The 26,386-nt window shown below is 52.7% G+C and overlaps 1 protein-coding gene across 1 annotated transcript in view; it reads right to left on the bottom strand.

The window, feature by feature from the left end:
* Positions 1-2,744: 2,744 nt before the first annotated feature.
* Positions 2,745-26,386, bottom strand: part of LOC144676212 (calmodulin-binding transcription activator 1-like) — a 47,201-nt gene continuing 23,559 nt past the window's right edge. The window contains exons 2-8 of the mRNA XM_078536699.1: positions 24,365-24,432; positions 22,179-22,314; positions 14,733-14,804; positions 9,906-10,059; positions 5,979-6,119; positions 3,569-5,430; positions 2,745-2,891 (exon numbers count right to left, since the gene is read on the bottom strand). Coding sequence (XP_078392825.1) covers positions 2,745-2,891; positions 3,569-5,430; positions 5,979-6,119; positions 9,906-10,059; positions 14,733-14,804; positions 22,179-22,314; positions 24,365-24,432 — 2,580 coding nt within the window. The remainder of the gene's footprint in view (positions 2,892-3,568; positions 5,431-5,978; positions 6,120-9,905; positions 10,060-14,732; positions 14,805-22,178; positions 22,315-24,364; positions 24,433-26,386) is intronic.

The raw sequence follows: 26,386 nt of genomic DNA, 5'->3' as shown, positions 1-26,386 counted from the left end.
GGGAGCCGAATATAAAACCGATAAACCCTCAGTGTGGCCGGGACCGGGACCGGGGGGGAAATAACCCCGTGTGGGCACCGGGCAGGGGGGGTGGGGGGGTAAATAAGTGGGTATTGGGGATGAGGGTGATTATTGGGCAGTGGGTATTGGGGATGAGGGTGGGTGTTGGGGGTGGGTGTTGGGGGTGGGGGTGGGTGTTGGGGGTGGGTGTTGGGGTGCGGGTGGGTGTTGGGTGTGGGTGTTGGGGGTGGGGGTGGGTGTTGGGTGTGGGTGTTGGGGGTTGGGGGTGGGTGTTGGGGGTGGGTGTTGGGGTGGGGGTGGGTGTTGGGGGTGGGTGTTGGGGGTGGGGTTTGGGGCTGGGGGTTGGGGGTGGGTGTTGTGGGGTGGGTGTTGGGGGTGGGGGTTGGGGGTGGGGGTTGGGGGTGGGTGTTGGGGTGGGGGTGGGTGTTGGGGGTGGGTGTTGTGGGGTGGGTGTTGTGGGGTGGGTGTTGTGGGGTGGGTGTTGGGGGTGGGTGTTGGGGTTGGGGGTGGGTGTTGTGGGGTGGGTGTTGGGGGTGGGTGTTGTGGGGTGGGGGTTGGGGGTGGGTGTTGTGGGGTGGGTGTTGGGGGTGGGTGTTGTGGGGTGGGGGTTGGGGGTGGGTGTTGTGGGGTGGGGGTTGGGGGTGGGTGTTGTGGGGTGGGGGTTGGGGGTGGGTGTTGGGGGTGGGGGTGGGTGTTGGGGTGGGTGTTGGGGGTGGGTGTTGGGGGTGGGGGTGGGTGTTGGGGGTGGGTGTTGGGGGTGGGTGTTGTGGGGTGGGGGTTGGGGGTGGGTGTTGTGGGGTGGGGGTTGGGGGTGGGTGTTGTGGGGTGGGGGTTGGGGGTGGGTGTTGTGGGGTGGGTGTTGGGGGTGGGTGTTGTGGGGTGGGGGTTGGGGGTGGGTGTTGTGGGGTGGGGGTTGGGGGTGGGTGTTGTGGGGTGGGGGTTGGGGGGTGGGTGTTGGGGGTGGGGGTGGGTGTTGGGGTGGGTGTTGGGGGTGGGTGTTGGGGGTGGGGGTGGGTGTTGGGGGTGGGTGTTGGGGGTGGGTGTTGTGGGGTGGGGGTTGGGGGTGGGTGTTGTGGGGTGGGGGTTGGGGGTGGGTGTTGTGGGGTGGGGGTTGGGGGTGGGTGTTGGGGGTGGGGGTGGGTGTTGGGGTGGGTGTTGGGGGTGGGTGTTGTGGGGTGGGGGTTGGGGGTGGGTGTTGTGGGGTGGGGGTTGGGGGTGGGTGTTGTGGGGTGGGGGTTGGGGGTGGGTGTTGTGGGGTGGGAGTTGGGGGTGGGTGTTGTGGGGTGGGGGTTGGGGGTGGGTGTTGGGGTGGGTGTTGGGGGTGGGGGTGGGTGTTGGGGGTGGGTGTTGGGGTGGGGGTTGGGGTGGGGGTGGGTGTTGGGGTGGGTGTTGGGGGTGGGTGTTGGGGTGGGTGTTTTGGGGTGGGGGTTGGGGGTGGGTGTTTGGGGTGGGGGTTGGGGGTGGGTGTGGGGGTGGGGGTGGGTGTTGTGGGGTGGGTGTTGTGGGGTGGGTGTTGTGGGGTGGGTGTTGTGGGGTGGGTGTTGGGGGTGGGTGTTGTGGGGTGGGGGTTGGGGGTGGGTGTTGGGGGTGGGGGTTGGTGTTGGGGTGGGTGTTGGGGGTGGGGGTGGGTGTTGGGGTGGGGGTTGGGGGTGGGTGTTGGGGTGGGGGTTGGGGGTGGGTGTTGGGGGTGGGGTTGGGGGTGGGTGTTGGGGTGGGGGTTGGGGTGGGTGTTGGGGTGGGGGTTGGGGGTGGGTGTTGGGGGTGGGGGTGGGGGTTGGGGGTGGGTGTTGTGGGGTGGGGGTTGTGGGGGTGGGGGTTGGGGGTGGGTGTTGGGGTGGGGGTTGGGGGTGGGTGTTGTGGGGTGGGGGTTGGGGGTGGGTGTTGTGGGGTGGGGGTTGGGGGTGGGTGTTGGGGGTTGGGGGTGGGTGTTGTGGGGTGGGGGTTGGGGGTGGGTGTTGTGGGGTGGGGGTTGTGGGGTGGGGGTTGGGGGTGGGTGTTGGGGTGGGTGTTGGGGGTGGGGGTGGGTGTTGGGGGTGGGGGTTGGGGGTGGGTGTTGGGGTGGGGGTGGGTGTTGGGGTGGGTGTTGGGGGTGGGTGTTGGGGTGGGGGTTGTGGGGTGGGGGTTGTGGGGGTGGAGAGGGTGCTTGAGGACAGAGTCAGCAGCTGCTCCTCAGCCGCAGGATAAAATCTGCCCAAGGAGATACTGTCCACCTCCGAGAGGCAGAGAGTCCAATCCCTTTCCCTTTCGAAAAGGTCACCTCCTCCTCCTGTACAGGCTTGATTCAGCTTAGGGCTGTTTAACAATGAATCTGGACCAAAGGCGAGGTCAGTATTAAATCGAGCCAGTCACTCAGGCCTCCTTCCTGAGGGCAGCCGACTCTCTGACAATCGGTCTTACTCCTTGTGACCGGTCAGTAACTGGTGTTCTCTTGCTCTGTGGACCAGTTCCACATAACTTGACGAGAGTTACCTTTTCTGGAGTGCTTTATCACATCAGAACATCTCGAACCATTTCACACAATGAGTCACATTGAAATGCAGTTAATTTAGTCCAGTCCACGTGACCACGGGCTGGGTGAACAGTTCATCATTACCGGTACCTGCACTGAATGAACCTCACTAGCCCTGCATCCAGGAACATAGGAACGGGAGGAGGCCATTCAGCCCCTCCAGCTGGGTCATCTGTACCTTAAGTCCATCGAGGCTGATGTGGGAAGATTCTGTTCAGTGTGATGAGCATGTACCTGGGCAGTAACAGCGCAGAACCCCAGACTGAATGAGCGAAGCAGGGACTGTGATCTTGTCGAAGGTACAGGAGTAACGATCACTGCCATCAGTCCACGGACCCGTGATGAGGATCTTCACACCTCCCTGTCCACAATAAAACACGGCAGCATTAGTCACCCACACTCACACCGGTCTGAAACCGAGATGCTTATCGGTGTCACAAGCCCCAGGAGGTTCTTTCTCCACTGCGATTGCCTGACCTGCTGGAGCATTTCAGATTTACGGGATTTCACTTTCATTCTACACGGGGTGCAATGTCCTCACTGTCCCCCAAAGAGTGAATGTATTCCGGAGGTGAGGAATAAGATCGTGTCTCTGTTCAGCCCTGTCCTGGGGAGTGGACGCACCAGCCCACTGACCTTGACCAGGCTGGAGGTCATCACCAGGAGGCCGGATGCTGCTAACCTCTTCACACTGACGGTTAAGAACTCAAAGGCCAAGTCAATCCAGCCTTCACACACCACCCATCCATACAGAAACATAAAGCACACACAGGGAGGCCATTCAGCCCACTGTGCCTGTACTGTCTCTGTGGAGAAGTTATCCAATTCATCTGGCTTCTTTCCCCCATTTGCCCTGCAAATTCCCCTCCGAATCTGCTTTCCGGCCACAACAGATTCCACAGGTTAAGCAACGTTCTTCAGTGCCTGGAGAAAAGTCTCATTTCTCCTGTTTAACAAACAGTTCAAGGCAGAAGAGAAAGGACACAGAGGGCGAGAATGAGAAGGAATGATGTTCTTATTTAAAACAAAGCTCCTTACCTCAGGATATGACCACTCAGGTGAAAAATCGGTGATGGTTACGGCCTGTCCACTCTCTGTCGTACTACTGGGTGAAGATTGTGTGGGCTCTGATGGAGTTGTTGGTACCTCAGTAAATGGCATCTCACTGGCTGTGCCCACCAGCTCTCGGGGAGTCTGCTGCTGCTGCTGGCAATAGCTGTCCATTTGGGAAGACAGGTCGGGATAGCTCGTGGAGACATTCTGCACTCCGCTGTCTGTCGGTGTGACAGGAGTGGGGTTGCTACTGTACTGTGCAAAGCCTCCGCTGGTGTCAGCACTGCTGTCAGTCATGAAGTCAGATATTAGATCAGGGAACTGGCTGTCAAAGGAGATATCAAAGTGGTCAATGTTGAGGTCGATGTTAGACGAAGCCACTGATGAAGAGGACAGGTCGTTCTGGATTATGGTGTACAGGTCAGTCACCTGGCTGCACTGTAACTCCAATGCCCCTTCAGTATCATCTGTGTTCCTGCTGGCATTGTAATGACCTTCTGATTTGACCGCGTGCTCCATGTCCACATTCTTCTGCATCTTTGTCATCTCTGCATCTCCATTTAACTGCGATGTTGTGTCTAGGGACATCTCCACCTCTGGGACCACTGCCTGGAAGCTCACCATGTGAACAGAGGATCGGAGTTCCTCTTTCACACTCCCACTGTCACTGCCTTCCTTTGGGAACTGGGAGATTGGTTCCGCCTTCAGGCTCTTGCTAACAGCAGGAGGCGCTGTCGACGTAACAACACGACTCTTATCGTCTTCGATGAAGAACCTGTTCTGGGATGGAGGGAGGGCGGTACTAGTTGGCGTGTGTTGGCTGAAAATGCCTGTGTAGTTTTTCGGTGACTCTGTATTACTACAGTCCATCTTCTCCAGGACGGTACTGGATCCAAGCTCGGATGGCACTAAGCTGACCTCAGCAGCAGCTGAGAATGTCCGAGTGACTGAAACAAGACTTGAACTCTGGGGGAAGATGGAGACATCAGAGGAGACGTGGGGGGTTCGATAATCTGAGTTTATTGCTGCTGCCGCTTGTCCCAAATTCTCACTCTTGAAATCGGGCTCCGTCTTAGGGGAGTCGCTGTTTGGAAATCCAGAATCGGACAAGCTGGCTGCAGTAAACGCAGTGGGACTGGTACCAGCTTCCTTGGTCCCCCCTCCTCCCCCATACGTCTGGCCCTGCTTAGGACTGTTTAAGAAAGAGTCGGGGTCAAAGGCAGAGGAGTGGGTCTCCGAAGTGTCCATGTTGGCCTCTACAGCCTGTGACAGAATGAGGCCACCCACTGAGCTGGGCAACAGCGTCAGCCCCATGGTGCTTGTCGGTGGAGCCAAAGGCAGGTCATGGCCACTCAATGGCAAACCTTGGCTGTTGGAGCTGGTGGTGATGAGCTGCTGACTGGGCATCAGTCCCGTTCCACCCAAGGACACTTGCTCATCACCAATTCCTGTCATTAAGATAACAGCATTCTGAGGTATGCTGCAGGTTACCGTGGCTACGGTGAGGTTTGGCACGCTGGTGGCTATGGCAACTGAGCTGAGCTCCTGACCGTAGTAGCCATTGGTTTGAGTTGTTGGTGGGTCCTGGGCAGAGTCAGCGTTCTCCGGGGTGTTAGAGGAAGAAACCTCGCTGCTGCCATTAACATGTAGGGCAGTTTTCGATAACTTCACAGCCTTTCTGTCCTGACTCTCAGTTTTACTCTCATCCTGTTCACTCTTGTTTTCGGTGCCTGAGAGATTTTGCACTTCAGTTAAGGCAGAGTAGGAGCTGAGCCGAATGTCCACTTTTGGTGATATAATTCTATGTTTGGTACTGTTACATTTATGAGGAATACTTCCTGTTGTCCCTGTTCAATAGCAATTGGAGAGAAAAATGATTAAAGCACATCTTCAGCAGTGAAAATTCACTTAACCCAAAATACTAACACTGGGGGGGCAGGGGGGAGGTGGAGAAACAGACACCTCAAACCCCCAAAATACTAACACTGGGGAAACAGGCAGCTCTGTTAGCAGGAGTGGGCACAGCAAACAGACAGAATTACCCCCACCACCCCCAGCCCATGCTTGAGATGGGGGAGCTGTGCCTCCCCTCTCTTGGTCGATATCCTTGCTGACAAGGCCCGCAGTGAAGGCCTCATGGTGAATCAGAGCACAGCGCCCGGCTCCCACAAATAGTCTGGCGGTTTGGTGAGAGAACAGTAAGCCACTGCCTCCCTCCCGAGCGAGAGGCAGGATTGGAGGGAGGGAGGGAGGAACAGGCATGATGCAATCTCGTGTGCAGCACATGGTGTCGCTGCATCAAATTACCTCCAACCAACCCGGCCTCCACCATTATCCCTGCGAAAGGCTGTACCTGGGTTAAATGATAAAGAAGCTTTGATAACATTACACTTACCGAGGCCCCTATTACAGAGGCAGGTGTGAGTGCGGGGCGGTGGCTTGGCCTGGTGGCTTTCCAGTACCTGGTGAACGAGTTGTTCAACGGAGAATTCCGTGGCTCCATTGCCGTTGCTACATGTCCACTTGATGCAATGGACTGAGAGTGAAGAGAAAAATCAATGAATGTTCCCTCTCTGTTAGGATCTTACAAGGCAGGAGGCCATTCACCCATCATGCCTGGTGCAGGCTCTCAAAGCGTTTTCCAATTAGACCTGCTCCCCAGCTTTCTCCCATACCACGCAAACTCCTCCGCTTCTAGAGCATGTCCAACTGCCTATTGAATGGGATTCCACCAGCCTTTCAGGCAGCACATGTCAGATCACCATGACCCTCTGTCTGAAAAAATTCTTCCCATTTCCCTTCTCGTTCTTTTGCCAATTATTTGAAATCCTGATCTCTGGTTATTAAGCCATTTGCCAGAGGAAACAGTGCCCCTCTCATCATTTTGAACACCTCGAATAAATCTCCCCCCTTAACCTTCTCTGCTCTGAGGAGAACAATCCCGGCTTCTCCAGCCTCTCCACATGAACTCCCTCATCCCTGGGAACATTCGAGTAAATCTCCCTCCACACCCTCCCCAAGGCTCCGACATCCTTCCCAAAGGGCAAAGCCCAGAATCATATACAAAACTCCAGCTGAGGCCTGAGCAGTGATTAATAAAGACTTAGCATAACTTCCTTGCTCTTGAATTCAGAGCCCCTATTTATGAAAATAATAGGGCTGTAATAGTCAGGGATTTGAACTACCCAAATATTAACTGGGATAGTTTTAGTGTGCAAGATAGGGAGGGAGCAAAATTCTTAACTTGCATCCAGGAGAACGTTTTTAGCCAGTACGTAGAAAACCCAACAAGGGAGGGGGCAGTTCTGGACCTAATATTTGGAAATGAGCCCGGGCAGGTGGAAGGTGCATCAGTCGGGGAGCATTTTGGAGATAGTGACCATAACTCAGTTAGATTTAGGATAGTTATGGAAAAGGATAAGGTTGGGCCGGGAATAAAAGTTCTAACTGGGGAAGGGCTAATTTTACTAAAATGAGGTACGATTTGGCCCAAGTGGACTGGGAGCAGCTACTTGAGGATAAAACTGTGTCAGAGCAGTGGGAGGCATTCAAGGAGGAAATAGCGAGAGTACAGGGTAAATCTGTTCCCGTAAAGACAAAGTGGGGACCAAGTCTGAATAACCCTGGATGTCAAGGGACATAAAGGTTAGGATTAAGAAAAAAGAAGCTTATGACAGATACCGAGGGCTCAATGGGGCAGAGTCCCTAGAGGATATAAAAAGTGCAGGAGGGGGGATTTAAAAAGGAAATTAGGAAAGCTAAGAGAGTGCATGAGAAAGCATTGGTGGGTAGAATAAAGGAAAATCCAAAGGGTTTATTTAAATATATAAAGAGCAAGAGAATAATTAGGGAAAGAGTGGAGTCAATTAGGGACCATAGAGGTAACCTGTGTGTGGACCCGGAAGATGTGGGTACAGTCCTCAATGAATACTTTGCATCGGTCTTCACAATGGAAAAGGACGACACAGGTATAGACATCAGGGTGGAGGACTGTGAAATATTAGAGGAAATTAACAGAGAGAGAGAGGAGGTACTAGCAGGTTAAGCAGCCTTAAACGTGGATAAATCCACAGGCCTGGATGAGATGTATCCCAGGCTGTTGAGGGAGGCAAGGGAAGAGATATCAGGGGCCCTGGCAGTAATTTTTAAATCCTCTCTGGCCACAGGTGAGGTGCCAGAGGACTGGAGGACTGCGAACGTTGTTCCATTATTAAAAAAGGGAGGAAGGGATAGACCAGGAAATTACAGGCCAGTCAGTCTAACCTCAGTGGTGGGAAGTTACTGGAAAGACTTCTGAAGGACAGAATATATCTGCACACGGAGAGACACAGATTAATCAGGGATAGTCAGCATGGATTTGTTAAGGGAAGGTCAAGTTTGACAAATTTGATTGAATTTTATGTGGAGGTAACCAGGAGTGTTGATGAGGGTAATGCATTTGATGTGGTCTACATGGACTTTAACAAGACTTTTGATAAGGTCCCTCATGGCAAGAAAGTAACAGCCCTTGTGATCCAAGGCAAAGTGGCACGTTGGGTCCAAAATTGGCTGAGAGGCAGGAAGCAGAGGGTGATGGCAGAGGGATGTTTCTGTGACTGGAAGTCTGTTTCCAGTGGGGTTCCACAGGGCTCGGTGCTGGGGCCCTTGCTGTTTGTGATGTACATAAATGATTTGGATGGAAATGTAGGGGGTATGATCAAGAAGTTTGTGGATGACACAATAATTGGGAGAGTGGTAAATAGTGAGGAGGATAGCCGTAAACTGCAGGAGGATATTAATGGACTGGTCAGGTGGGCAGAGCAGTGGCAAATGGAATTCAACCTGGAAAAGTGTGAGGTAATGCACTTGGGGAGGGCTAACAAGGCAAGGGATTACACTATGAATGGTAGGACCCTGGAAAGTAATGAAGATCAGGGGGACCTTGTGCATATCCATAGATCCCTGAAGGTAACAGGGCAGGTAGATAAGGTGGTTAAGAAGGCATATGGGATACTTGTCTTTATTAAGAGCAGGGAGGTTATGCTGGAACTGTATAAGATGCTGGTTAGGCTACAACTGGAGTATTGCACCCAGTCCATAACCCTCCAGACCTCTCCCATCCATGTATCTATCCAATTTATTCTTAAAACTTAAGAGTGAGCCCGCATTTACCACATCAGATGGTAGCTCGTTCCACACTCTCACCACTCTCTGAGTGAAGAAGTTCCCCCTAATGTTCCCCCTAAACCTTTCCCCTTTCACCCTAAAGCCATGTCCTCCCGTGTTTATCTCTCCTAATCTAAGTGGAAAGAGCCTACTAGAAGAAGTATTTGGATATTCACTTGTGTTGCCACAGCCTCCAGGGCTATGGGCCAGGGGCTGGAAAATGGGATTAATGTGGTCAGATCTTTGTTGACCAGCGAGGACACGATGGGCCGAATGGCCTCCTTCTGTGCTGTAGACGTCTATGAGTCTGTATGAAGTTGTGTATCCCACGTTCTTTCTTATGAACTCACCCCGTCATCCTCAGAAGACTAGTGAATATCCCTCAGTCCTCTGCTCCTGCACCGTCCCCTCAACACTGCAGTGCCATTTACATTACACTCCCTCTCTCTGTATTAAACATCACCTCACACTTTTCCAGGTTAAGCTGCGTCTGCCAGGTGTCTGCCCTCTGTGCCCGTCTGCCCAGTCCTCCTGAGCTCGGTTACCACCTTGCTCACTGTTTCAGGATTGCCAAGTTTTGTAACATGCACAGGCTTTGCACTCGCTATATGCAGAGCAAGGTCGCCTGTATACAAACACTAAAAGCCATGGCACTACGGGACTCCACTGCATCTCTGCTTTCACTTAGAAAAACATCTGCTGACCATCACTCAGTGCAGGACGGTACCTATGCAGGTAGATCATTCCCTTCCCATTCTTCTGCCCTCAGCCTCCGAAAGTGAAACTCACTCTGGGTGCAATTCTGGCCGCTGGGAGTGTTGGGGGCTATTCAACCATGAAGAGCATCACAGTCAAGACCATGTTTGCCCTCACCTGATGTCCAAGCACATGCTGTTCCCGGCAGGGGGTGACCCGCACATTATTTGAAGCAGGAACCCAGGCTTATCTTGGCCTTCTGACCCCCCCACTAACCCAGAGAGACCTGTAGTAGAACCATCAGCTCCCCACCCTCACACTGGTTAAGACCAGCGAACTCGCCCCCAGGTTGTGATGCTGCTCAGAGACTCAGGGTCACAGTGGCGATTCTCTCACTGGGGTTTAACATTAACTCATTTCCCAGGATGTGAACTGAAAGCAGAGAGTAGATGGTGTGAAAGATCCACAGGGAAAGTCTTACACATGGGCTTCAGCTGGCAAATGAGTTCCTCCTTTGACCACTTCAGCCACTCCTTTCGGTCGCTGTTCACAGAGCACAGGATTGGCCCACACATTTTACCACAGTCCTCAGGAACTGGCACATTCAGGTAGTGCACTAACACTATGTCAGGATTCTGCAGGAAAAGGGTTCACAAAAAAACATCAACTGGGAGCAGCCAACAAACAAGACAGGTTAACACAATCATCCAGCACAGAAACCAAAACCCATTGAAGGAGGAATAAACCCAGCAAATAGCAGGTTCTCGGGAGGGGCCTGGGAGGTCTGCGTGCGGGCGGGAGGTCCGCGTGCGGGCGGGGGGTCCGCGTGCGGGCGGGGGGTCCGCGTGCGGGCGGGGGGTCCGCGTGCGGGCGGGAGGTCCGCGTGCGGGCAGGGGGGTCCGCGTGCGGGCGGTGGGTCCGCGTGCGTGCGGGTGGTCCGCGTGCGGGCGGGAGGTCCGCGTGCGGGCGGGGGGGTCCGCGTGCGGGCGGTGGGTCCGCGTGCGGGCGGGTGGTCCGCGTGCGGGCGGGAGGTCCGCGTGCGGGCGGGGGGTCCGCGTGCGGGCGGGAGGTCCGCGTGCGGGCGAGAGGTCTGCGTGCGGGCGGTGGGTCCGCGTGCGGGCGGGTGGTCCGCGTGCGGGCGGGAGGTCCGCGTGCGGGCGGCAGGTCCGCGTGCGGGCGGGAGGTCCGCGTGCGGGCGGGAGGTCCGCGTGCGGGCGGGAGGTCCGCGTGCGGGCGGGGGGTCCGCGTGCGGGCGGTGGGTCCGCGTGCGGGCGGGTGGTCCGCGTGCGGGCGGGAGGTCCGCGTGCGGGCGGCAGGTCCGCGTGCGGGCGGGAGGTCTGCGTGCGGGCGTTGGGTCTGCGTGCGGGCCGGGGGTCCGCGTGTGGGCGGGAGGTCCGCGTGTGGGCGGGAGGTCTGCGTGTGGGCGGCAGGTGTGCGTGTGGGCGGCAGGTGTGCGTGCGGGCGGGAGGTCTGCGTGCGGGCGGGGGGTCTGCGTGCGGGCGGTGGGTCTGCGTGCGGGCGGGGGGTCTGCGTGCGGGCGGGGGGTCTGCGTGTGGGCGGCAGGTGTGCGTGCGGGCGGGAGGTCTGCGTGCGGGCGGGAGGTCTGCGTGCGGGCGGTGGGTCTGCGTGCGGGCGGGAGGTCCGCGTGCGGGCGGGAGGTCCGCGTGTGGGCGGGAGGTCTGCGTGTGGGCGGCAGGTGTGCGTGCCGGCGGGAGGTCTGCGTGCGGGCGGGAGGTCTGCGTGCGGGCGGTGGGTCTGCGTGCGGGCGGGGGGTCTGCGTGCGGGCGGGGGGTCTGCGTGCGGGCGGCAGGTGTGCGTGCGGGCGGGAGGTCTGCGTGCGGGCGGGAGGTCTGCGTGCGGGCGGTGGGTCTGCGTGCGGGCGGGAGGTCCGCGTGCGGGCGGGAGGTCCGCGTGTGGGCGGGAGGTCTGCGTGTGGGCGGCAGGTGTGCGTGCGGGCGGGAGGTCTGCGTGCGGGCGGTGGGTCTGTGTGGGCGGGAGGTCTGCGTGTGGGCGGCGGGTCTGCGTGCGGGTGGGAGGTCTGCGTGCGGGCGGTGGGTCTGCGTGCGGGCGGTGGGTCTGTGTGGGCGGGAGGTCTGCGTGCGGGCGGTGGGTCTGCGTGCGGGCGGTGGGTCTGTGTGGGCGGGAGGTCTGCGTGCAGGCGGTGGGTCTGCGTGCGGGCGGTGGGTCTGTGTGGGCGGGAGGTCTGCGTGCGGGCGGTGATCTGTGTGGGTTTGACGTCACACGAATAGATGAGTCAAGGTATCACTTGTATTTTCTAATCCAGTATCTGTCGAGCAGGGAAACTCCCGGCTCCCCCCATCCTACAGTCAGTGATTCTTTGGTAGGTGCAGCTGCTGATCTTTCCTGACACATTGAACCCATAAATACAAACTATTTATTTTTAACTAAAGTTGAGCTGCCTTGTTAATAACTGAGGCACTGAATTAACAGTTCATCTCTGGCGATGAAACAGACCCTGTACAACCACCCCAATGCCCCAATGTTTAATGCTGGAATCACACTAACAGCTCAGGACCTTTCGCTTGATAAGACAAATTTCAAACCCTGACCACAAGTTTAATGTCTCTCCAGGTTTAAATAAACAACTCTTTACCCAGAGAATCGGACAAATCTTCCCACGAAATCATCTGACAGCATCAGTAAGAAATGGGGAGGAGAAGTCATTGTCATTTCTGTCTTGCTGATACTCTCTCTCTCTCTCTTTCTCTCTCTGCCCCCAGCTGAACACTGTTGCTACGCTCACTGGTGCTCCCGCTCCTGACCCAGACAACCATGGTTCAGGTGTGAGCCTGGAAAGTCTGTGTATCAGGCTGTCCTATTGTGGGGGGTGTCACAGCTGAATTGGAGGCTGCACTCACCTACAATCCACACAATGTACAGCAGGGGGCACTGGCGAGCAAGCAGAATGAACCAACCCAGCACAGGAGCACAGACCGATCCCACGGGGATCAGCGCAGACTGGGTGTGGAACCACTGGATTCCCTGGGCTACGCGGCTCAATGCCACTGGACAATGTATTTAACCACTCCACAGTCAGGAAAGCAAGCGACGCAATTAGCACATTGTGAGTGAATTACTGCCCTCTCACTCCCCTATTCTCCATATAAAAGAGATAGAATTCCTGCCTATTGTTTGGATCCTGGGAGCAATGAGGATCTGTTTGTGACTCTCACAACAGAAACACTCCGATGCCTCCTCACCGTCACCAGGAAACACTCAGTGTGAACAGCGCACACTGTTATATCCAACAACACACGAGCAGGAATATCTTCAAGGTCAGAATCCCATCTCCAAACTGATCGAAAATCCTGCTGCACAGGAGCCCCAGCTCGGGCACCTCGACACCCACCCTCACTCGAACCCCACCCTCAACCCCCACCCTCAACCCCACCCTCAACCCCACGCTCACTCGACGCCCACCCCCAACCCCCACCCTCAACCCCACCCTCACTCGACCCCCACCCCCAACCCCCACCCTCAACACTCACCCCCAACACCCACCCTCAACCCCACCCTCCACCCCGACCCTCAACATCCACCCTCGACCCTGACCTTCAACATCCACCCTCAACCCCCACCCTCAACCCCACCCTCAACACTCACCCTCAACCCCACCCTCACTCGACCCCCACCCTCACTCGACCCCTACCCTCAACACTCACCCTCAACCCCACCCTCAACCCCCACCCCCAAAACCCACCCTCGACCCCCACCCTCAACCCACACCCCCAAAACTCACCCTCGACCCACACCCTCGACCCCCACCCTCGACCCCCACCCTCAACCCCACCCTCAACCCCCACCCTCAGCCCCACCCTCAACCCCACTCTCAACCCCACCCTCAACCCCCACCCTCAACCCCTACCCTCAACCCCTACCCTCAACCCCACCCTCAACCCCCACCCTCAACCCCTACCCTCAACCCCACCCTCAACCCCCACCCTCAGCCCCACCCTCAACCCCCACCCTCAACCCCACCCTCCACCCCTACCCTCAACGCCCACCCTCAACCCCCACTCTCCACCCTCAACCCCCACCCTCCACCCCTACCCTCAACCCCACCCCCTCCCACATCAGCCTCGCCCTGGGGCACCTCAACACCCAAACCCCGACCTGATCCCACCCTGGGGCTCCTCGAGCACCACGCTCCACCCCCCACCCCCGCTCACCCCCTTCAGCCCTTCCCCGGAGCACCTGGACACTCCCCCAGCCCCGTGTCTCCCTGAGACCCCTGCCTCCCCTGCCCTTCCCCGGGTTTTCTCAAACCCACCCCACCCCCACCCTGGGTTCCTCAGTCTCCCCACCACCTGCCCCCACCCCCTCTGCTGCCTGACCCCAGCCCTGGGATTCCTCCTCCACTGTCATTTCAGCTCCCTCCAAGTTGACACAAACATGATCCAAAATCCAGCTGTCCAGCAGGAGCTCCTCAACCCGCCCCCCCCTTCCCCCACCACCCCCACTAATCTCCCAACAGAAACACGCCAATCCTTCCTTACCGACTCCCCCGGGGTGCGAGGTGCCTCTCTGTACCTCCATCCACACCCACGTTTCACTGTCTCAGCTCTGCACAGCATTGCCAGGACAGTCCCACTTTCTGCTCTCCAGAAACGACAGCGCATCTACAACTCTGCTGCCCAAGTCCTGTCTGTCCATCGCCCGCTGTGCCCACTCACCCACATCGCCTCTTGATGGAGCAATGCCTGAATTTTAAAATTCTCGTCCTGGTTTTGAAATCCCTCTCTACGCTTCACCCACTCCCTGTCTCTGGAATCTCCTCCAGCCCCAGCACCCTCCCAGATATCTGTGCTCCTGCACTCCTTGAATTTTGGACTCCTAAGCACCCCGATTTTAACTGGAGGATGTGCCTCCAGCTGCCTGGGCCATAAGCTCTGGAATTCCCTCCCTCAGCCTCTCTGCCTCTCTCTCCTCTCCTTTCCTTCTTTAAAAACCTCCCTCTTTGACCAAGCTTTTGATCACCTGTCCCTAATATCTCATTACGTGGCTGTGTCAAATTATTCATTCATTACGCTCCAGGGACACGCACCAGGGCAATTTACTACGTTAAAAGTGTGACATAAAGACAAATTATTGTTGTGGTGAAGGGGATCATCGACACGATTGTGAGTGGGATGCAGGACACGGTCATTTATAAAATCAATTTTCTCTCATTATCTTGGATATAGGAAACTTGATCATCCTGGGAGAAGTTTGACTTTGTCCATTTCTGAAGGGGGGTGTATTCAAGATGCATTTACGTTCATTGTGTGTCTGAACCAGGGCCTCCTACCTGCAGAAGCCAGTAGCACCTTCTGTGGAATGTTGGAACGATGGACGAATGCACATAGCAGCCGTATAGACACTGTTGAGCAAGTGAGGAAAGGATTAGTCGGTCTTACTCCAGCTTATGCTGCCGACAGCTGTTGTCATCAAGTTAGAGACACATCAGGAGTTTCTTAGTCTGCAAGGTCCTTTTCACACCTTATGTACACACAGTGCACCGGTTTATAGACCATGAGTCAGCCCTGATCCTACTGAGGGGTGGAAGAGGCTGCAGGGGGAGACAGGGTATCCTCCCTGTCCGATGCCTGTGCCGTGCAGGGGAGCTTGGAGTTTGCAGTCTTCCCAAGCCCCTGTCTGAGAAGATGGAGGCGTCGATGGAGGAGCCACTGTAAAAGGAGGAGTCTCACTGCACAGAGTGTTCCTCAGCTTTAACAGGAGCAGTAACATCCTGGGCTCACTGCACTATCACTTCACAGGCATCCTGCTAAGGACCAGGATATTCCACAGTGACCACAGATACCATCACACCACCCTCTCCTTGTTGTGCTCAGAGTACCAAACTTACATGCACCTGGAAAATGGGCCTGTTTCACATTGCAAATTGTTCCTTACCATCCATTTTCAAATTACCATCTTTGTTTTCAAACACCTCACTCCCACTCCCTATGTCTGTAACAAGCACCATAAGTCCCCAACATCCCTGCGCTCCTACAATTCTGGCCGTTCCCCCAGTGATACTGAGTAACAGGCACACACACACACACACACACACACTTCTCACAGTGACTCTAACTAACAAGCACAGACGCAATGCTCACAATGACACTGAGTAACAAGCACACACACACACATACCTCACAGTGAAACTGAGTAACAGGCATGCACACACTCTTCACAATGACACTAACTAACAAGCACACACACAGTCCTCACAGTGACACTGAGTAACAGGCACACACTCCTCAGTAAAACTGAGTAACAGGCACACACACTCCTCATAGTAAAACTGAGTAGCAGGCACACACACACTCCTCATAGTAAAACTGAGTAACAGGCACACACACACTCCTCACAGTGTCACTAACAAGCACAGACGCAATGCTCACAGTGACACTGAGTAACAAGCATACACACACATACCTCACAGTGAAACTGAGTAACAGGCGCACACACACTCCTCACAGTGACACTGAGTAACAAGCACACACACACACTCCACACAGTGATACTGAGTAACAAGCATACACACACTGCTCAGAGTGAAACTGAGTAACAAGCACACACACACAGTCCTCACAGTGATGCTGTGTAACAAGTATACACACACTCCTCACAGTGAACACAGTAACAAGCACACACACACACACACACACACACACTCCTCACAGTGACACGAACAAGCACAGATGCAATGCTCACAGTGAAACTGAGTAACAGGGACACACACACACTCCTCACAGTGACACTGAGTGATAGGCGCATACACACACTCCTCACAGTGAAACTGAGTAACAAGCACACACACACACTCCACACAGTGATACTGAGTAACAAGCATACACACACTTAGCTCACAGTGAAACTGAGTAACAGGCACACACACACACAGTCCTCACAGTGACGCTGTGTAACAAGTATACACACACTCCTCACAGTGAACTCAGTAACAAGCACACACACACACTCCTCACAGTGATACTGAGTAACAGACGCACACACATTCCTCACAGTGACAGAGTAACAAGCACATACACACAGTCCTCACAGCAACACTGAGTAACAGGCGCACAAACACACTCCTCAGTGACACTGAGTAACAGGCACACACTCTTTGCAGTGACAGTGAGTAACAAACACATGCACATTCCTCACAGTGACTCTATCAAGTACAGGCACACTGCTCAGTGACACTAAGTAAGAAGCACACACACAGTCCTCACAGTGACACTGCAACAAGTATACACACACTCCTGACAGTGAACACATTAACAAGTACACGCACACACACACTCCTCACAGTGACGCTTAGTAACAGGCACACATACACTCCTCACAGTGACACTGAGTAACAGACGCAAACACATTCCTCACAGTGACACTGAGTGACAAGCATATACATATTTCTCACAGTGACACTGAATAACAGGCAAACACACACACTCCTCACAGTGACACTAACAAGCACAGACACAATGCTCACAGTGACACTGAGTAACAAACATACACAAACATAGCTCACAGTGAAACTGAGTAACAAGCACACACACACGGTATTCACAGTGATGCTGTGTAACAAGTATACACCCACTCCTCACAGTGAATGCAGTAACAAGCATACACACACTCCTCACAGTGACACTGAGTAACAGGCACAAACACACACGCACACACTCCTCAGTGGCACACACACACTTCACAGTGACAGAGTAACAAGCACACACACACTGGTTACAGTGACAATGAGTAACAAGTACACACACAGAGTCCTCACAGTGAACTCAGTGACAAGCACACACACACATACACACACTCCTCTCAGTGATACTGAGTAACAAACGCACACACATTCCTCACAGTGACATTGAGTAACAGGCACCTACACACACACACTCCTCAGAACGACAGTGAGTGACAGGTACACACACACGCCTCACAGTGACACTGAGTGACAAACACACACACACACACACACACACTCCTCATAGTGACACGGAGTAACAATCACATACACGCACTCTACACAGGGACACTGACTTACAGGCACACACAGTCCTCACAGTGACACTGAGTAATAGGCACACATGCACACACCTTACAGTGACATTGAGTAACAGGGGCACGCACACACTACTCTCAGTGGCACTGAGTAATAAGCACACAAACACTCCTCACAGTGACACTGAGTAACAGGCACAAACACACACGCACACACTCCTCAGTGGCACACACACACTTCACAGTGACAGAGTAACAAGCACACACACACTGGTTACAGTGACAATGAGTAACAAGTACACACACAGAGTCCTCACAGTGAACTCAGTAACAAGCACACACACACATACACACACTCCTCTCAGTGATACTGAGTAACAAACGCACACACATTCCTCACAGTGACACTGAGTAACAGGCACCTACACACACACACTCCTCAGAACGACAGTGAGTGACAGGTACACACACACTCCTCACAGTGACACTGAGTGACAAACACACACACACACACACACACACACTCCTCATAGTGACACGGAGTAACAATCACATACACGCACTCTACACAGGGACACTGACTTACAGGCACACACAGTCCTCACAGTGACACTGAGTAATAGGCACACATGCACACACCTTACAGTGACATTGAGTAACAGGGGCACGCACACACTACTCTCAGTGGCACTGAGTAATAAGCACACAAACACTCCTCACAGTGACTCTCAGTAACAAACACACACACTCCTCACAGCGACACTCAGTGACAGGCACACACGTACACTCCTCAGTGACCCTGAGTAACAGACACAAACACACGCTTCTCACAGTGACACTGAGTGACAGGTACACACACACAGTGCTCACAGTGATACTAAGTAACAATCAAACACACTTCAGTGACACTGAGTAACAGGCACACATTCTTTGCAGTGACACTGAGTAACAAGCAGACACACACTCCTCACGGTGACGCTGAGTAACAGGCACACACACCCCTCACAATGACACTAACAAGCATAGGCACACTGCTCATAGTGACACTGAGTAACAAGCACACACCCACACTCCTCACAGTGACACTGAGTGACAGGTGCACAAACACACTCCTCACAGTGAAACTGAGTAACAGGCACACACACACTCTTCACAGTGACACTAACTAACAAGCACACACACAGTCCTCACAGTGACACTGAGTAACAAGCATACACACACATACCTCACAGTGAAACTGAGTAACAGGCGCACACACACACACACACACACACTCCTCACAGTAAAACTGAGTAACAAGCACACACACACACTCCTCACAGTGACACTGAGTAACAGGCACACACACACACTCCTCACAGTGACACTGAGTAACAGGTGCACAAACACACTCCTCACAGTGAAACTGAGTAACAGGCACACACACACTCTTCACAGTGACACTAACTAACAAGCACACACACAGTCCTCACAGTGACACTGAGTAACAAGCATACACACACATACCTCACAGTGAAACTGAGTAACAGGCGCACACACACACACACACACACACACTCCTCACAGTAAAACTGAGTAACAAGCACACACACACACTCCTCACAGTAAAACTGAGTAACAAGCATACACACACACTCCTCACGGTGAAACTAACAAGCACAGGCACACTCCTCACAGTGATACTGAGTAACAGGCACACACACATTCTCTCAGTGACACTGAGTAACTGACACACACACATTCCTCACAGTGACAATGAGTGACAAGCATACACACATTTCTCACAGTGAAACTGAGTAACAGACACACACACATTCCTCACAGTGAAACTGAGTAACAAGCACACACACACACACATACTCCTCACAATGACGCTGAGTAACAGGCGCAAACACACTCCTCACAGTGACACTGAGTAACAGGCACACACTCCTCAGTAAAACTGGGTAACAGGCATACACACATACACACACTCCTCAGTAAAACTGGGTAACAGGCATACACACATACACACACTCCTCACAGTAAAACTGAATAACAGGCACACACACACACACACACTCCTCACAGTGGCACTGAGTAACAGGCGCACACACACACACACGCTCCTCACAGAAACTGAGTAACAAGCACACACACAGTCCTCACAGTGACGCTGTGTAACAAGTATACACACACTCCTCACAGTGAACTCAGTAACAAGCACACACACACACTCCTCACAGTGACACTGAGTAACAGGCACACACACTCCACACAGTGACAATGAGTAACAAGCACACACACATAGTCCTCACAGCAACACTGAGTAACAGGTACACACACAGTCCTCACAGTGACACTGAGTAACAGGTGCACACACACTCCTCACAGTGATATGAAGTAACAGTCAAACACACACTCCTCAGTGACACTGAGTAACAGGTACACACTCTATTCAGTGACACTGAGTAACGAACACACACACTCCTCACAGCGACACTCAGTGACAGGCACACACGCACACTCCTCAGTGACCCTGACACAAACAGACAAGCGTGCACACATTCCTCACAAATACACACTTCTCAAAGTGATACTGAGTGACAAGCGCACACATTCCTCAGTGACACTGAGTGACAAGCATACACAGATTCCTCACAGTGACACTGAGTAACAGGCGCACACACACACACACTCCCCAGAGTGACACTAAGTGACAGTTACACACACTGCTCACAGTGACACTGAGTAACAAGGGCACACACACAGTCCTTACTGTGACACTGAGTAGCACGCACAAGCACACACTCCTCACAGTGACAATGAGTAACAAACACACACTCCTCACAGTGATACTGAGTAACAGGCATACACACACACACACCTTACAGTGACTGAGTAACCGGCACACACACACACACTCCTCTCAGTGACACTAAGTAATAAGTACACACACACTCCTCACAGTGACACTGAGTAACAGGCGCACACATTAACACACTCCTCAGAGTGGCAGGTACACACGAACACCTCACAGTGACACTGAGTAACAAACACATGCACACACATATTCTTCACAGTGACACTGAGTAACAAGCACATTAACACACACCACAAAGGGACACTGACTTACAGGCATGCACACATTCCTAAAAATGACACTGAGCAATTGGCACATGCAGTGAGACTGAGTAACAGGCGCACACACACACACTCCTCAGAGTGACAGTGAGTGACAGGTACACACACAAACATTCCTCTCAGTGACACAGAGTAACAGGCACACACACTCCTCACAGTGACACTGAGTAACAGGCACACACACTCCCCTCAGTGACACTGAGTAACAGGCACACACACTCCTCACAGTGACACTGAGTAACAGGCGCACACACACACACTCTTTGCAGTGACACTGTAACAAAAACACACAACCACTCCTCACCATGACACTGAGTAACAAGTGCACATGCTCCTCACAGTGACTCTCAGTAACAAGCACACACACACTCCTCACAGTGACTCTCAGTAACAAGCACACACACACTCCTCACAGCAACACTCAGTGACAGGCACACACGCACACTCCTCAGTGACACTGAGTAACAGATACAAACACACACATCTCAAAGTGATACTGAGTGACAAGCGCCCACATTCCTCAGTGACACTGAGTGACAAGCACACACACATTTCTCAGTGACACTGTAACAAAAACACACACGTTCCTCACCATGACACTGAGTAACAAGCGTACATGCTCCTCAAATTGACTCTCAGTAACAAGCACACACTCCTCACAGCAACACTCAGTGACAGGCACACTGTTCAGTGACACTGAGTAACAGACACAAAAACATACTTCTCAAAGTGATACTGAGTGACAAGCGCACACATTCCTCAGTGACACTGAGTAACAGGCGCACACGCACACACTCCCCAGAGTGACACTGAGTGACAGGTGCACACACACACTCCTCACAGTGACACTGAGTATCAGGCATATACACACAGTCCTCACAGCAACACTGAGTAACAGGCATGCGACTCTCCTCAGTGACACTGAGTAACAGGCACACACTCTCGTCACAGCAACACTCAGTGACAGGCACAAACACACACTCCTCAGTGATACTGAGTGACAAGCGCACATATTCCTCAGTGACACTGAGCAACAAGCACACACACTCTCCTCACAGTGACCCTGAGTAACAAACACCCACACACACATCTCACAGCGACACTGATTAACAGGCACACACACACTCTCCTCACTGTGACACTGAGTAACAAACACCCACACACACATCTCACAGCGACACTGATTAACAGGCACACACACACTCTCCTCACTGTGACACTGAGTAACAGGCACACACACACTCTCCTCACTGTGACACTGATTAACAGGCACACACACACTCTCCTCACTGTGACACTGAGTAACAGGCACACACACACTCCTCACAGTGACACTGAGTAACAGGCGCGCACACACACACACTTCTTACAGTGACACTGTGCTGGAAAAGGTTGGAGGAATACAGCATTAACAAGTAGCTCTGCTGATTGGAATACCCTACACCACAGGGACTGCAGTGATTCAAGGCAGCTGCTCAGCACCGCCTTCTCAAGGGAAATTAGGAATGGAGAACAAATGCCAGATTTGCCAGTGATGTTTACATCCCAATGGAAAAATTAAAGGACTCTCCCTCTGTGAGATTACAAGGCAATGTTCCAGCTGCCTTTCACATACCTCCATTCCTTGAACTTTTAATTTCATGTGATCCTCTCTAGTTGTTTTTCCATCCTTTCGCTTTTTCCAGCAATAACCATCTTTCCGGTATTTTACCTTCTTCCTGTTGTACAATATTATCGAGCCATTGAGCGGCCTGGGTGAGAACAAGCAATCAAATCGTTAGTGTCGTGGCTTCACACAAAGTTAGTTTTTAAAGGAGATCGTATGAGTCGCATGGCAGGAGCAGAACAACGGCATCTCTGAACTAAAGTCACCCACAGGGAACTCCAGTATCTGGACTTGCCCTGTAAGTAACATCGGTGTAGTTCAGATCACCCCCTCCCTGCTGAGAGTTTCACAATGTGCAGAGTCAGCTCTCCTTAGCCCAGGAGCAGTTGAAACACTCCGACTGGCTTCAGGAGGCTTTAGGCTGATGAATGGAAGCAGCCAATCAGAGCTCACACTCCCAATCATTACCCTACTCATCAGCAGATATCAGGAACGACAGACTACATTGCAATGCTTGTTTTCTGCTGTCACTATCAAAGAACAGTCACCTAAAGCAAACTAACATCAAGAGAATAGAGTAACCGGTCAATTATCTCACTGTCCTTTGTGGGGTCTTGCTGTGCACAAATTGGCTGCCAGGTTTCTCTACATTACCACGGTGACTACACTCCAAAAGTAACTTTTTTTATATTCATTCATGGGATGTGGACATTACTGGCTGGGCCCAGCATTTATTGCCCATCCCTAACTGTCCTTGAGAAGGTGGTGGTGAGCTGCCTTCCTGACCCGCTACAGTCCCTGTGGTGCAGGTACACCCACCGTGCTGTTAGGGAGGGAGTTCCAGGATTTTGACCCAGTGACAGTGAAGGAACAGCCGATATATTTCCAAGTCAGGATGGTGAGTGACTTGGAGGGGAATTTCCAGGTGGTGGTGTTCCCATGTGTCTGCTGCCCTTGTCCTTCTAGATGGTGGTGATCGTGGGTTTGAAAGGTGCTGTCTAAGGAGCCTTGGTGAGTTCCTGCAGTGCATCTTGTAGATGGTACACACACTGCTGCTACTGTGTGTCGGTGGTGGAGGGAGTGAATGTTTGTGGATGTGGTGCCAATCAAGCGGGGCTGCTTTGTCCTGGATGGTGTCGAGCTTCTTGAGTGTTGTGGGAGCTGCACTCATCCAGGCAAGTGGAGAGTATTCCATCACACTCCTGACTTGTGCCTTGTAGATGGTGGACAGGCTTTGGGGAGTCAGGAGTTGAGTTACTTGTTGCAGGATTCCCAGCCTCTGACCTGCTCTTGTAGCCACAGTATTTATATGGCTGGTCCAGTTCAGTTTCTGGTCAATTGTAACCCCCAGGATGTTGATAGTGGGGGATTCAGTGATGGTAATGCCATTGAACATCAAGGGACGATGGTTGGATTCTCTCTTGTTGGAGATGGTCAGTGCCTGGCACTTGTGTGGCGTGAATGTTACTTGCCACTTGTCAGCCCAAGCCTGGATATTGTCCAGGTCTTGCTGCATTTGGACATGGACTGCTTCAGTATCTGAGGAGTCGCGAATGGTGCTGAACATTGTGCAATCATCAGCGAACATCCCCACTTCTGACCTTCTGATGGAAGGAAGGTCATTGATGAAGCAGCTGAAGATGGTTGGGCTGAGGACACTACCCTGAGGAACTCCTGCAGTGATGTCCTGGAGCTGAGATGACTGACCCCCAACAGCCACAACCAAATTCCTTTGTGCTAGGTATGACTCCAAAGAGCAGAGAGTTTTCCCCCTGATTCTCATTGACTCCAGTTTTGCTAGGGCTCCTTGATGCCACACTCGGTCAAATGCGGCCTTGATGTCAAGGGCAGTCACTCTCACCTCACTGGTGTAAAGCACTTTGGGACATTCTGACATCGTGAAAGGCATTATATAATAAGTCTTTGTTTTAGATGTACCGCTGGCTTTACCTAGTGACCATTGGATTGTACTGTGCAAGTCAGCACTGCCAGATGAAGAGAACTGATTACATTCCCTCCTCATCACAATAGGGGTGTGCTCCAAAAAATAGATTTAAATCAGAGCCCTTTCTTAGCCTAAGTAATGACATTGTATAGTGAGTATTACGCTGTTCCTGGAACCAGTCCCTGATACTCTGCTCTCTCCTCTCCCACCAGCTCACAGTTTAGTGTATTCAGTCGCTGAAGCAGCTTACCTGGTCCGTGGAGCACCTGAAAGCCACTCGTCATGTTTCTCAAATGCTGTCAAGTAAGACGCTATTTCCTAGAAACAGAAACCACAGCCCACACTCAGTGACATGTAGAACTACCTGTAGAAATGACACACTGTGGGTTTGACATGCAATGATATTTGGCACAGATCACCTGCCTCTCTGCCCCCTCACACTCCTAACGGAGACGAGAAGTGGGGCCACTTGCCTTCCACTCCCCCTCCCCACCCAAAAGCCAACCTTCTGTGCCTGGGAGACAGAGTCCGATTAAGTCCCAGTCACCCTGACTCTCTCTCAGATACACATCGTGCGCACACATGCACAGACACGCATGCACACACACACACATACAGGAACATGTGTGCACACATACTTCCAGCAGGACCCAGTTGTAAGGAAGAGTACCCCGAGCTGACCATCGCTTCCCTGAGCCAGATTACAGCCAATTCCAACACCTCGACTACAAAGCTGGTAGTCAGCCCTGGAATCACCTCGGTCAATGAGGTTCAGTTACTCCCTGGACCAACTCACTGTGGCATTCACAGAATCACACAGTGCAGAAGAGGCCCTTCGGCCCATCGCGTCTGCACCGACACGTGAGAAACACCTGACCTACCTACCGAATCCCATTTACCAGCACTTGGCCCATAGCCTTGAATGTTATGACGTGCCAAGTGCTCATCCACGTACTTTTTAAAGGATGTGAGGCAACCCACCTCCACCACCCTCCCAGGCAGTGCATTCCAGACCCTCACCACCCTCCATTCAGAAAGTCTTACATGTTATAAGGCAAATCCCAGCCATTTCAATAGCTCTCCAAAACCAATCCAACATGAAGTATAAACACCTTCTAAACTGATTTCAGCTGGATCACACAGGATCAGACTTTCACAGACAAGTGGATCACACAGGATCAGACTCAGACGTACAGGTGGATCACACATGATGAGACTCCCAGACACAGGTGGATCACACTGGATCAGACTCTCACATACAGGTGGATCACACTAGATCAGACTCTCACATACAGGTGGATCACACAGGATCAGAGTCCCAGACACAGGTGGATCACACTGGATCAGATTCTCACATACAGGTGGATCACACAGGATCAGACTCTCACATACAGGTGGATCACACAGGATCAGACTCTCACATACAGGTGGATCACACAGGATCAGACTCTCACATACAGGTGGATCACACAGGATCAGACTCCCAGACACAGGTGGATCACACAGGATCAGACTCCCGGACACAGGTGGATCACACAGGATCAGACTCTCACATACAGGTGGATCACACAGGATCAGACTCTCACATACAGGTGGATCACATAGGATCAGACTCTCACATACAGGTGGATCACACAGGATCAGACTCTCACATACAGGTGGATCACACAGGATCAGACTCTCACATACAGGTGGATCACACAGTATCAGACTCTCACATACAGGTGGATCACACAGGATCAGACTCTCACATACAGGTGGATCACACAGGATCAGACTCTCACATACAGGTGGATCACACAGGATCAGACTCTCACATACAGGTGGATCACACAGGATCAGACTCTCACATACAGGTGGATCACATAGGATCAGACTCTCACATACAGGTGGATCACACAGGATCAGACTCTCACATACAGGTGGATCACACAGGATCAGACTCAGACATACAGGTGGATCACACAGGATCAGACTCAGACATACAGGTGGATCACATAGGATCAGACTCTCACATACAGGTGGATCACACAGGATCAGACTCTCACATACAGGTGGATCACACAGGATCAGACTCTCATATACAGGTGGTTATGATGTACAGGTTGAGGAAGGGGTTTTTTGATAGCTCAGGTTGCCAGGTAACTGCTGACACTAAGTGCTTTCAGTTTTAGTATTTTGAAGTTTCAGTTTTAAGGTGACTTTCACCAATCACAGTTCTATTCTTAACACATTTAAACATTTTAAACTTCTGTTCTGAACCCAGATTTTT

The sequence above is a fragment of the Cetorhinus maximus genome, unplaced genomic scaffold (genome assembly GCF_964194155.1).
Source record: "Cetorhinus maximus unplaced genomic scaffold, sCetMax3.hap1.1 HAP1_SCAFFOLD_1431, whole genome shotgun sequence".
Classification (NCBI taxonomy): Eukaryota; Metazoa; Chordata; class Chondrichthyes; order Lamniformes; family Cetorhinidae; genus Cetorhinus; species Cetorhinus maximus.
Note: the sequence above shows the minus strand (reverse complement) of the source record. Positions and strands in the feature narration are given on the sequence as shown.